The sequence below is a fragment of the Ammospiza nelsoni genome, chromosome W, assembly GCF_027579445.1.
Source record: "Ammospiza nelsoni isolate bAmmNel1 chromosome W, bAmmNel1.pri, whole genome shotgun sequence".
Lineage (NCBI taxonomy): Eukaryota > Metazoa > Chordata > Aves > Passeriformes > Passerellidae > Ammospiza > Ammospiza nelsoni.
Window position 1 is genome coordinate 12,053,631 of NC_080668.1, and position 14,329 is coordinate 12,067,959.

The 14,329-nt window shown below is 40.7% G+C and overlaps 1 protein-coding gene across 2 annotated transcripts in view; it reads left to right on the forward strand.

The window, feature by feature from the left end:
• LOC132086183 (E3 ubiquitin-protein ligase KCMF1-like) overlaps positions 1-4,568 on the forward strand; it is a 147,069-nt gene extending 142,501 nt beyond the window's left edge. For both annotated transcript variants that reach the window (XM_059491655.1, XM_059491656.1), the window contains exons 6-7: positions 2,319-2,598; positions 3,942-4,568. In XM_059491655.1, coding sequence (XP_059347638.1) covers positions 2,319-2,598; positions 3,942-4,194 — 533 coding nt within the window. In that variant the 3' untranslated portion in view covers positions 4,195-4,568. The remainder of the gene's footprint in view (positions 1-2,318; positions 2,599-3,941) is intronic.
• The last annotated feature ends 9,761 nt before the right edge of the window (positions 4,569-14,329 follow it).

Below are 14,329 nucleotides of genomic sequence, written 5' to 3' on the forward strand. Positions count from 1 at the left end.
ACCTCTCCTATGAAGAAAGGCTGAGAGAGTTGGGTTGTTTATCCTGGAGAAGAGAAGGCTCCAGGGAGACCTTATTGCAACCTTTCAAGATATAAAGAGGGCTTATAAGAAAGACAGAGTTGTTGGGGTTTTTTTATGAAGGCCTGTAGTGACAGGAAAAGGGGGAACAGTTCTGAACTGAAAGAGGATAGGTTTAGATTGGACAGAATGAAGACTTTTTTTTACAAGGAGGGTAACTCATTGTAACTGGGACAGGTTGCCTAGGGAAGTTGTAGATGCCCCATCACTGGAAGTGTTCAAGGTCAAGTTGGATGGGGCTTTGAACAACCTGATCTAGTGAAAGATGTCCTTGCCCGTGGCAGGGCAGTTGGACTTGATGAGCTAATGTAAAATCTTAGAGATATCAATCTTACACTCATATAGTAAAAAATGATAAGTGTCTATCGTAGTTCTCTCTGTATCTTCCACTTGGGTAGATTCAGACAGCAGTAAGATATCTTACAAAGTATTCTTTTCCAGTCTGAACAAAAACAGTTCTCCCACTTTTTCATCCTGTAATATGTTCCAGCCTTCTGAACATCTGGGTGGCCCTCCACTGGATTTGCTCTGTTATGTCCATGTCTCATGTCCAGGGAGCCTAAAACTGAACACAGAACTCTGGATGTGGCTTTGCCCCAGTGCCAAATAGAGGGGGAAAATCACTTCCTGAGACCTGCAGGATGCATTCCTGCTAGTAAAAATATCCAAGCAAAAGAGGATGAAAAATTTTCTGTCATCTTAATGACTTAAGTTAGGTCGTGGGTCTCTAAAGCACTAGAGTTGGTGCAAGAAGGGAGGATGTTTGTGTCTCCTGGAGTCCTGGAGTGCAACACTTCCTCTTATTGATGCAGTGGGTGTTAGTTTAGCTGAGTTAAACATGAAGTGGCTGCCTTGGTTTATTTTAGCCTCACAAGACCATCTCATTTAGGAGCATGTGTAATAAAATGGTATTCCTTTGAGTCTTGTCTTTTTTCTTTTTTTTTTTTTTTTTTTTTTTTGGTGTCAATGTTTTTTTGCATTCAGACAATGTAGTGCAGCCTGGCTTGGTGTCTGTGTCATGCCAAGCCTGTGTCTCAAATTCACAAATTCACATCTGCTACTAGGGTTCTATTAAGCTGTATTCAAAGTGATCTTACAAACAGCAAGGAAAAATATGTCTTACCTGGCAGTGTTATAAGTCTTCCTTTGTATTGGGGTAATAATTAGTACATACTACCAGAAGTTAGAACTTGTGCTTGTAACAGACATGTACATTTTATTTATTTTTCTCCTTGTGGTTGTTATCAGTAATTAGTGAAATGAAATATTGGTAGCTGACAGTGATATCAGGTGCTCCAGATGCAAAGAACAGATGCATTGTGCTTTATTCCCCTAAGAAAAGCCTAGTTTCAAATGATTATATCATGAAAGTGAGATGGAAGGAAAATTTTCATGACTTATAATAATGACTTGCAGCTTTAATGGGGATTGGATGGATAGGGAAAAAAGGTAATCTACTACTTCTGCCCTCCTTGTATCATACACAACAAAGTAGTACTCACAACTTTGGGTGGAATATAATATGTAGCAAATTGCTGGGCAATAGCTCGTTATTAATGTTTATTTTGGGAAATGCTTAGCATGGACATAATTTGTCACAGTCTTGAACTCTGGAGGAAAGGAATCCAGGCTAGATTTAACTTTTTTATCATTAGAATTTCTCTTTTGAGCAGAGGTCAAAAAGTGCACCAAAAATCCGCTTTTGTGGTCAAATATTTTTCATATAAGTAAGCATTTAAAAAACTTTTCTGAACTGAATATTTTCTAAAAGTGTCTGAAATTATGCTATAAATATTTGTCTTTTCTGCAGCACAGCTTCCCTCTGGAATATGCATTGAAGGTGCATAAAGCCACCAATTGAAGTCAGAATCGAAGGGGTTAATAACTATTTTGACTAACTTGAAAATAAAATTTTAGAGAATTCTTGCACAGGATACTGCCTATATGGTATTCTCCATAGGTTGACCCTTATCAGTTTAAAAAGCTTTAAGCTTTGACACTTTTTTATACATAGTTCTTTAAATAATTCTTAATCTTCCTGTGGGTTTTGAGACATGGGGTGCTTGTAATGGATAGTCCATGAAGCTTTTCAAATCAATACAATTTGTTCATGAATTTCATTGATGAAAGTTTTTAGAAAGCAAAGAAATTGATATACTGGTATTCAGGACATAGTTATGCTGTTGTGTGATATGAATTTAAGCAGATTTCACTGTAGAAACTTCTCTCTTTTCTGGCAGAGCTTTTATCTCAGTTATCAGGCGTGAGACGTTCTGCAGGGCAGCTCAATTCTTCTGGCCCTTCTGCTTCTCAGTTACAGCAGCTGCAGATGCAACTGCAGTTGGAAAGACAGCATGCACAAGCAGCAAGACAACAACTGGAAACTGCACGCAATGCCACTAGACGCGCTAACACAAGCAGCATACCGACCACTCTTACACAATCTATAGCAGCAACCAATACATCTAACACAGAAAACAATCATCAGACTATACAGAATTCCCAGTTTCTTCTTATGAGGTAATTTGTTTTGGGCTTTTAACTTTTCTTCCATTTCTGTTTTCCTTGTCTTCTTGTGGACATAGAGTTCAGTGAAACTACTGCCAGATCACTAATGAAGTTTGTAGTTGAGATACTATGCTTTTGTTTGCATTTGTAACATCACGTTTTCAACCCTGCTGCTTGTTCCTAGGCAATGAATAAATATTACTTGCTTTTCAATTTGAAGAGAAAAATGGGATATTGCCTTGTTAACCTGTGTTTGTTTACTACTTCTGATAAGACAAGAGCCTTTACAATAATATGTTTCAAACTTTTATGCTGATAATGTGAGTGGAGAGAACTTTAAAGTTAGTTTTATTTAATAGGAAATGAATCTTTAATGAAGGCTGAAGGTTGAATAGACATTTATATATAAAATATTTTAGATTAAAAAACAAAGAAGGATTGTGCTATTAATAACCAGCATGCATATCTGTTTCAGAAAGTATCGTTAGATCCTATAGTTCTATAGAACAGAATAGTTCACTTGGAAGAGACCTACAACCATCATCTAGTCCATTCTACTACAGAAGAGTTGCCCACTCTCATTCCAGCTCTTTTCAGAGGTTTAGAATATTGATTTTCTGGATTCAAGGGGGAGGATATTTTTAAGTTGCATGTTGAGAAAGAACAAAAGCATTTAAATAGTTTCTGTGTCTAGAAACTGGGGTTGTGATAAGTTATTGCTGTCATGCTGATTTCTATCAAAACTTGTGATGATATCTCAATCCAAAGTTTTTTGAAAATCATAAGTTTAAGGAAAGTATCTGCAAATGTCAGTCACTGATCTTGTGAGCTAGGATAGAACTGAAGCAAGCAATTCTCTTGCTTCTATTAGGTGATGGTGCATGGACTGATAAGTAAATGGAATGATGTACTGTGCTTTGGGAATCTCTGGGCATTATGTATGTAGTAATGTATTTTGTGTCATGCTTGCATTTAGAAGCTGTCCTGAGGACAAAATGAATACAAGAGATGACTTAATTTTAATGCCCCTTAAAACAAAATCCCTCTAAGGGGAAACAAACTTCAGAAATAGATTTTATTTTCCCTTCAGCCTTAGAATCTACTTCTATGAAGGATTTTTTTGAAACATCTTGGAACAAGTTTGTTAAATGTTTGTATTCTTGCATCAGGAGTGCCATATAGTGTCAGATCTGTATATGTCAAGAGAAATGCAGCAGTACCTAGGTTGTTTCTCAAAGGAATGGCTTTCAGATGTTATTCAGCATGCATCAGTCCAACTGTTTAGGCAATTAGAGAAAGCCAATTTTGTTGATGATACTACTAAGCCTGTCTTATCTTTCTGTGTTGCTCTGCAGGTTGAATGATCCCAAGATGTCAGAAGCAGAGCGTCAATCAAAAGAAAGCGAACAGGCAGATCACAGCTTGTTTGTTCAAGAGCTTCTACTGTCCACTTTGATGCAGGAAGAAAGTTCCTCCTCAGATGAGGATGAACGGGGAGAGATTGCTGATTTTGGTGCTATGGGCTGTGTAGATATTATGCCTCTAGATGTTGCTTTAGAAAACCTAAATTTAAAAGAGAATAATAAAGGAAATGAGCCTCCTCTTTGATGGCATCCCACTTTGCAGACAATGTCCCCTGTGCTGTATTTGCCAATGAAAGTGGACAACAACTATCTTGGGTTTGTTTTGGTGATTGTAATTTCAGGTCTGTCACTCTTGTTACATTGTGTACATTCAAAGGAAAAGAGAAAAGATATATACGATAATCATTTCCACTTAACCAATTTTTACTTTTAGCAGATAAATATAGGTTGCAGTGCAGAGAAAAAAAAGCTCTGTGTCCTGTAGCTTGACGTGCAAAAAGCTCTCCTAATACTCCACACTCAAACTGAAGAGGAAAAAATGAAAAAAATCTCTAATGAAGCTGCTGTGTGTATTTATGAATATTAATGAATAAAACTTGCTTGGATGGTTTACCTTAACTACTGCATGATTTTTATTTCAGTGTGCGTGAGTTTTAGTGACCTTGTAATTTGTAATTTTAAAAAATCTTAAGTACAAGGAGTAAAACTATAAAACACTGTAGTGGTTTCCCATTCCCAAAACACCAAAGCTTTCCCATTATTCAAAGGTAATGTGACAAAAAAAAAATTAAGCTCACTAGCAGTTTGCAGCCATGAAGTAGCCTTTGAGTAACACATGACCAATGACCTTTTTATGTGTTGTCCCTGCGTATTAATGAAAACTCTACAATGGGCTATATTTTTGCTTACATACTGTGACATTTTGCTCTATTGTGACCACCGTGTTGCCCTGTTAGACATCATATCCAAGTGGAATTGAACTTTGTAGTCATCTGTAGGAGACAAAAAACAAGGGCCACTACTGGAATCTACTACAAAGGGTTTCTGTGTGCCCTAACACCAAATTTTGTTCAACTTTCTTCAAGTTTTCCTTTTGTGTTAAATATACCTTATTTAAGTATAAATTATTTATATATTCACTGGTGAGGAGTGTGTGTTAACCTGGATTATGTTGTTTTAGTTTTAAGACTTCATAGCTCTTATAATTTTGAGTTATGTATTTTCTTCATAGTTTACAGAGACTCCTTAGGAGAGACTGAGGATTTGACTTCCCAGATATCTCCATATATTACAATTTGGATTCTTAATGTTAACTTGCTATCAACCTTGGTGAAAGAAACATGACACCTGGTCTGGATGAGATTTGGGTCTTGAATAGAAACATGACAGGTTGCAAACTAAGCATGGGATGTGCTCAGCAGTCTGGCCTTAGCACACAAAGGTAATATTTTAATAGTGATTCTACACAAAGTACCAGCATGATTGCTCATTTGACATACAATGAGACTGGAAGAACTGTGAGCTTTGACAATACCTCTAACTTGTCTATCTGTGTCTGTCTTTTAAAGAAATGAGAGCTTTTTTAACCTATCTTGGGCATATTATTTAAGGGTATGGACTGTTACAGATTACTTATGGGCACTATAGCTTGCCTCAAAAGCTGTGTCTACATGTGCATGCATTTCTGTCTTGGGGGCCCCTGTCTGTTCACAGAATTGTGGAATGGTTGAGGTTGGAAGGAACATCTGAAGGTCCCCTGGTCCAACTTCCCTTATCAAGCAGTACCTCCTAGAGCTGGTTACCCAGGATCATATCCCAGAAGCTTTGGAACATCTCCAAGGACGGAGACTCCACAACCCCACTGGGCAGCCTGTTCCAGAGCTCAGTCACCTTCACAGTGAAAAAGCATTTCCTGATTCTCAGACAGAACCTCCTGTTACAACTTGTGCCCTTTGTCTCTTGTCCAGTCACTGAGCACCACTGAAAAGAGTCTGGCTACATCTTGTTTTCATCCTCCCTTCAGGTATTTATATACATGGGTGAGATGCCTCCTGAGACTTATTCTAGAATGAATAGTCCCAGCTCTCTCAGCCTTTCCTCATAGGAGAGGAGCTCTAGTCCCTTGATCATCTTTATGGCTCTTGGTTGAACTGTCTCCAGCATGTCCACGTGTCTCTTGTAATGAAGCACCTAGGTGTAAGTCAGCACAGGAAGGCAGCTGCGACAACCACAAACATATGACTAAAACACAAAGAGTAAAATTTTTCCCGTTACCTTGCTGACCCAGGGGATTCCTGAAGCAATACCCAGGCAGAAGCGCACAAGTGGAGAGACAGGCACCATTAAATTCGGTCCATGACAGAGGATCACTGGCTGCTGTTCATACTGGTTTTCAAGGGTTATTCCCAGGTGCAAGTTCACTTGAGCAATTTACAGTCCTCCTTGCCAGTCTTCCACTTTTTAACCTATTCCTCCCAACATTACACCCCCCCACTCAAGAGACCACTGCTGCTGGGGCTGGAAATGTGGGATAGGGAATTTACAGAGGCACTTAAAGCATACGGAAAAAGGAATAATCATCTAATGCTCTGAGTTAAGTGTCCCACCCTTCTTGGCAGGGACTTAAACCACACAGCTAGCCAGGCACCACCAGTAGGTTGTGTGATTTGATGTATTAAGTCCTGAAGATGCTGAATATTATCCTCCATGCCAGCTGATTCAGCAGTCAGGTAGAAGCAGCCTTCAAACTCAACAGCGTTTATGATGTTGAAGAGGGCAGTAGTTTATCCGTAATCAATGTTCCTTGGTGTACAGCAGTTATTCACAAAGTTAAGGCAACAATTGCCTTGGATGTCCAAATGAAACTTTGCACAAAGGCACATCAGGTGCTCTATAGTCACTACTCAGAAAGAATGATAAGTTAGTTACAGTAAAAAACAACCACACACATCTACACACAGGTATTTACAAAATGACTTTGCAGAAAGGTATCCAAGGTATGTGCTCATAGTACAAGCCCATGAGTCAACCTGTGATAAGGGAGGAAAATAGGAATGTCATCTCCTTCCAGCAATACATATGCTGTTGGTCCAGCTCCTTCTGCTAAAATTATTCTAGGCCTGGTAGCTTGAGATGGGGTGATAGCCTACACAGATAGAAGAGTTTTGGCTTATGTTTTTTTTCAGATCAAACTTCAATTTTATGTTGGGTTTATGTCAAAGATACCTGAAATTTGAGAACTCAACAATATGATATTGACATAGTATATAGAATAAGGGGAAAAGACAGAGTACAGAACCACACTGCATTGTCAGGGGTTATTACACGAATGTTCACATCTAGATTAATAGGTTGCAGTCCCACTACAGAATCCATTGGTATAAACAAGTCCATTTCCCCTGTGGCTAATATTTTGTGAGAGACACCATAGGAAAGAACTTCAGTCCTCACTGTGTTTTGTACTGGCGGTTTACAGTCATGTTATTTTGGCCCGTGATTCTTCCATTTTCTTGCAGTGCCCAAACTACAGCTTAAATTCATTTTTCCATCAGGGTATAATGTATAGCAGAGCCTTGTAATCCCTTGGACCAAAATACCACAGATTTTTTTCAACTTTTCATCCCAGTCACCTGCCACAATCCCCACAAGGCTATATCATCCAGAATTGTTACTTCTAATTCAAAAGAATATCCTTGCCTAGGAGTGTGTAATTGAGCATGCTCAATAAAAGCATTTTGGCAGGCATTGGAGGCCTCTTGTTGCTTGGTCCATTGCCAAACAACCTTCTTCCTAGTCCATTTCTGGTGGTTTGGCATTTGCCAGGCAGTGCCTCACTGTGATGTGGCAGGTGGGGTGGAAGGGGAAGATTTTTTTTTGCATAGGCACTAACTTTGCCAACGATGAAACACTTCCGATGCTGTGATCCCATTTCTTTCTGATGGTGGGACACCGGCGTGCACAAGATCATTCCACTTTTATTTACTTGTCACCTGTGAGGTAACTCTTTGGTTTTGTCAACTTATTTTCATTCATTCCCCCGCACAGCTGGTTCCAAAATTAGAGCCCAAATTTCCCTCAAGGTATTTTCTAGGGTACCTATATTACCAGTATCACTCAGGACTGCTGCTTAGAATCAAGGGTTTCAGTGAAACAGGAATCCCACTCAAAAGCTGCATTTTTATACTTTTCCTTAATGCTGCTCCATCCAGACTAGATCCTGTAATTAAAACATGATCCATCCCCATCTGCTACAAGAAACTAATACCTTCTTCCATTGTACACCAGTTTCTGAGGAACAGCACTAGGTTGGCAGCATCTGCATATGCTATTAAAACTGCTGTACCCAACCTTTTGTATAGTGTAGGTGCAGCAGCATCCTGGCCATCAGGACCCCTGATATTTTGTAATTGAGTATATCCCCATTGTATTTGATCCTCACTGGCTGTAGGGCTTAATAGATCTTTTTCACACATTAATAAGTGGAAAGATGCTGTGCTACTATCTAAAGCTCACAAAATCCATGCCAGTATGCCTTCCCCACTCTGCTGGTAGACCTCTAGAAATTCCATCTTGGGGTGACTGTATGATACTGTATCCCCTATCATCTGCTTTATGCTCAGACATGAGTCCTGTAAGCTAGGTCCAGGAGAGGAGGGGAAGCCAGTGAAATTCTTTAGGCGTGATCTTCACTCATCCTACCCAGGGTTCTCTCTCGGCTATGTTGTCTAGCACGGAGAGAAAGGACATATTTGCTTTTAGCTAGTTAATTTTTTTTAGCTGAGGCTAGAAGTTATTTCCTGGGTCTGTGGCGTCTTCTGGAACTGTTCAGCTCTGCTCCTGTCCAAAACACCATAACATGGCCTGGAGCCCCATGTCCCAGCCCAGAGGGGAGGCCCTGGGATGCTGCACCCCAGCTCCAGATCTCAGGAGAGCAAGAGCAGGACTCAAAATCCACCAGTTTTCTCCACAATGAGAAGGTTTATTATCTAACATTATTCATTCTTTTTCTTGTGCCTGCGTGCATCCTGCTTGTTAAATAAACAGGGGTTTTTTCACAGTCCTCCAAGAAATTATTTTCAAACATGTGGGGGAAGGGCTGCCAAAACCTACTGTTTTTTAGAGGAGACACCGTTTTCAGGACGTTTCCTCCTAATTTGCCTCGAACCAAGACAAAGAATTTGGCACCCAATGCATGGCTAGGGAAAGTGGAAAAAAACTCTAATAATTACATTTTGGTTTTAATCATTTTGTATTGGGGTAAAGCAGTCAGTAGTCACCATGTGGTTTGAGGTAATAATGTCTCTCTGGTCCCTAGGCCTGTTTACCTATCCACAGATAGCTCCAGTTTTTTCCCTGGCATGTAACTTTTATAGAGCAGGGGTACAAATCAGGCTTGCTATACTGATGTGCTTGGTGATAATGATTTATAGAAGCTTAACAGAGCTACTGGGAGTTGTTAAAAATGTATATGGTCTGTTGCTTCTCCATCCTAGTTTTGGTGGCCTGCTTTGGGGGTTTATTAGTAATTGCATACAGTTTGTTAGAGAAGAAGCAGGGGATGAAGTTTCCCAACTGTCCTGGGGTGACGTTATGATGCTTGTATCCCAATTCATATGTTCTGTGCCTTTAAGACTGGCTCTGAAGAGTGAAAGTTTTGTTTGGGTTTCTCTTATCAGGGACACAGAGACGGGCAGTCCATAGGGCTGCTTTTGCTTTTTGCTTTTGGCTTTCTGCTTTGCTCTCTCGCTGTCTCTCTCTCTGCTCTCGCTTCTGCTTGCTTTTGCTTCTGCTTATTAGCTAGTTCTAGCTAAACAGTCCTAATTCCTTCCTGGACTGTTTCTCCCCTCCTTTTTCTTTGACCATCTCGAACCTGCTCCGGACTGGGACCTGGGAACACCGCGGGTTTGCACCGTTTGGCCTGCAGCAGCTGCCCCAGCACCAGAGGGACTAACAGAGCAACCACCCCCGAAAGAGACTTTCTGATTTTGTCATCTTTTTCAGAGTGGTGTCATCTGGTATTGTTCATTTTGTGTGCTGGGGGTGCTGTGCCTGTTAAATAAACAGGTTCTTTCCACTTGTCTCTGAGGAATTCTTCCCAAACTGGTTGGGGGAGGGGCCATGTGGGTTTGCTTTCTGGAGGGGCTCTCCTTTGGAGATTCTCTACCAAATTTGCCCTAAACCAGGACACCAACCTTTCATGTCCTTCATCTCCTTTAAATCTGGTACGTCACATTTGAGAATGTTAAATTTCCCCTGGTTGTTAAAGACACCACCTTCCTGGTATTTTATCTGGTAGGTTTCTAAAAATGCGGGAGTTTGATGATGGGTGCTGCTGCCTATTTTCTGTTCCCAACAAATATCTCCTGTAGAAAAGCAGGTTGGGTTAACATTCAAGCAACACAGTCAGATCCACACACAACACTCACCACAGCTGTCTCAGTGAGAGAGGCAGAAGGCTCTTTGCGGGATTTTATTCCAGCAAGGTTAATTACATGTGGTGGCTGAAGGAAATCCAGGTGAAAAAGCAGTAGCACATGCTCTGGACAGCTTAAGAAGGAGAAGGGATGAGAGGGCGGAGCTTAGGGCTGGGCAAAGGGGATTGGTCTCCAGGGGAGAGGGGGAGCCACCAGGGGTATCTAACCAATGAGGGAACAGGGAAAGAAGAAACCAGGGTAGGTTGCAAAATATAGAGATCAGTGAGACAGAGGTCCATGGGGGAGATTTGTCTTTTCCCACAGGAGGAGTGAACTCTATGGTGCAATGCCCTTGGGAAGTGGCTGGGGGGGAGAGAGTTCATGGGATACTACAGACTTCCTCTATATGGTCTGCAGCTTGTCTAGAATGAGGGCTGAGATGACCTGAGGGGCTGACCAGACTCCTGACCCAGGTGTGGAAAATTATGAATGGTGTAGGGAATGGGAGGACATGGTCCAAACCCTGAAGGAATTCTCTGCCCTGATAGTTTGGAACTTCCCCCTTGAACAAGTTCAGAAGTCAGCTGAGGTGGGGAAATAGCTGAAAGAGAAGTGCAATGACAACTCTAATGAGATGAAACTCATTGCAATATGCTGGGCCCTGGCATATGCTTATCATATGCTGCTAGATAGTATAAGGCAGTAGATAAAGGCAGAGGGGCAGGAAGGTAAATCAGCAGACACCCCAGTCACTCAGGCTGCAGCTAAACCAGACAGGGAGCCTAAGCCAATGGCAGTTCCTCCTATCCAGAGAAGAAAACACAAAACCAAAACAAATCGCTGAGTGGATGATGATGACGATGCAGGGGAAGGACCCTCAAAGCCAGCAGAGGACTCAGAACCAGAAATCATTACTGAGTCCCTGTCCATGAAGGATCTTTGGGCCTAAGAAAGGATTACACCTGACAGTCTGATGAATCTATATTAAGTTGGTTAGTCTGTATTTGGGACGCTGCATATGATAATACAATTTTGGACAGTACTGAAGTGAGGCATTTTGGATTCCTGTCACATGATTCAGGTATTGACCAAGGCATGGCAAGGAGGCCTGACTACCTCAGTGTCTGGACACAGCTCTTGAGAAGTGTAAAGTAAAGATACCTGCCGGTGATGAGGAGAGACAGGGAAGACTAATTCAGTGATCAGAATCTGAATTTATTGTGGACTACCAATGCTTATATACTGTTTTAGGAAGACTAGTAATGTTTACTACAATTTTTAGGTTAAAATCACATACACAAACTTAAGCATATTACAACATCTCTTGCTTGCGGAGTTTCATTAAATTTTCTTTTTCTGGTAAACCTGTCTGATTTAATCTTCTTACAATCTTGATTTAATTCTCAAAGTTCTGTTTGCTCTTGCCAAGGCATCCTGTTATCAAATCTCTTATGCTAAACAGGTCCAAAGTCCATCATCTGTCTTGTGTCTCAATATCCCAACAGATACCTGTGCCAAGAAGATCTCCAGCTACAGGAAACCCCATGGAAAACCATAGAACAAGGAATTCAATGCTTGAGAGAACTGGTGGTGGCAGAGATTGATTTCTCAGCTGACCAAACAATTAAGAGTCCAGACATGGTAAAATGTACACCAGTGATGTGGCTAAAACTTGGGCCACAAGAATACGCTTCTCCTTTAGCATATGCAGATGCCATGCATGGCCCAACACATGCAAGAATCTCAACTGTGGAAACATGTCTGTCAGAGGGCATACAAAAAATGGAAGATAGGATGGAGGAGAATCACCAGAAAGTCAAGAAGGAGCTTAAAGAGGACCTTCTCCAAATTTCGCCAGTAGAGACCAAAGGTTCTTTTACCAGATGCAGATGTCCCTCAGCTAGGGAGAGAGGGTACCTCCCACGAGCTGAGCTGTGGTTCTTCCTGTGTGACTGTGGGGAAAACATGAGGAGATGGGATGGAAAACCTGTTGAAGTGAGGGGGAGAACGACCATCCTATAATGCATCGAACTCCGAATTTATTGATCGATCAGTCACTTTAAATAACAGTGTTAACGAACTTCATGCATATTCCAAAATACAGCTTTATGATAGGCTAACAGAGAAAACTCTAACCACTCCTTTTGTTTTACAATACCGTTGATTGTTTACATCAAACAAAATCAGTGTTCTCACTGTGATACGAACGGTTCCCAAAACTTCCATAACTGTTCCCAGGGTGCCATCTTTTCCCAGAGAGGATGTTACCTTTGTTATGGGAAGACTGCCTGAGAACTTTATTGTTTATACAAGGATGCCTGAGAGAGACTAATTGTTTATAGAAGTCAGGCTGGAAGCTGCTTTGAAACTGCTTCACAGCTACCTGTTACTTTTCTCTCAGCTGCATGGCTTCGTGGCCTTTTTCTTTAAGCCATGCTTGAACTAAACTCCCGACATTTCCCCCGTCTTTTTCTTTAAAAGAAAGGAGGTTAGTTTGCCACATTTTCTCTATCATCCTACTAACCATCTTTTGGATACAGCCACAGAAACAAGGCAAGATAAGCAAAAGCAACAAGAATACACCTAATATCCCTATAGCATATTTTACAAGGTTTCTTAGCCATGGTCCCAATCCTAAACTTTTAAGGCACTCATCAATACCCAATCCTTCTTCTTCCTTAAGGCTGTTAAGCCCTAGCCGTAGCTCTTTCAACTTAGCATGAATAGATACAGAATGATTAGACAGGTTCATGCAACACATCCCTTTAAACTCCTCACATCCATGGCCTTGAGCTAATAACAAGAAATCTATAGCAGCTCTATTTTGTAAATCAGTGTGGTTAACACTTTGTACATCTGAAGATAACATATCTAATATCTGTGAAGTTCTATTTAATTCACCCTTAGCCCAACACCCTATTTGTTTTGCTAGAGTCATTGCTTTGCTTGCAGCACTCCATGGTAGGAGAGCTGGAACAATCACTTGTTTAAATCTATTCCAGAACCATGGATCCCCCACTGGACTACAGTCCAAGTCATGTAAGCTGCGCCCTTGCCTGCTTGTCTTATGACTTAATTGCATTAACACAAATATATTAGGGTGGAATAGTGATAACTTGCCTAAATAACAAGGTCCACCCTGAGGTTGGGCTGGTATTCCATTCCAGGCTCTATCTCCACAAACCAGAAATATTCCTGTAGGTAATTTCTTAGGTGTCATGATGCTAGAGCCTTTACAATGGCTGTAGAGTTGTTTAGACACTATGTTTAGCTTTAGAGCTGAATCCAGAGTAGCCCATGTTTGTTTATATGGATTCATCTTTTGAGGATTAGAATAATCAAAGCTAAACCATCCACTGTTGGAAGTGCTGGTCATGCTAGCATTTGCACTTCCAAAAAGCTCTAACTCCTCAGGTGGAGAATGCAAAGGGATATTAAGTGATTGAATTAACAGACATTGTCGGTAGCCATCACTCTGACTGGCAGTATACCCTTTCTGTGCAGGCAATTTAATATTTACCATATTGTGCATACATAAAGCACGATTATTAATAAGACTGCAGAATTCTTGAGGAGACGATACTGGCAATGCTGAGACAAAGCGACGACTGATTAATCTGTCTAGCAAGTGTTATTCATACATTATCTCTAGGTTGATTAAACTGTATTACCCTTAATTCTTCAGCTACTACTACACCTAGCAATATAACAAAAGTAAACCTCATTTTTCTGTTTTTACTTTGACCTTTTTTTTCTTATCAGTTTTTAACCTTTAACCCTTTTCAAAATACACTGTACCTCCCACCGATAATAAGCCAAGATTTTCTGCTCCGTAGAGCCCACTCCCAATTATGTTCCCAGTTATGCCTATGATTACAGGTATCACACCATAAACGAAAAAGTGACAACTGATCCACCCAAAAGGTCTCATCACAACCTCCACAACACAGTGCAACCCAAGCAGCA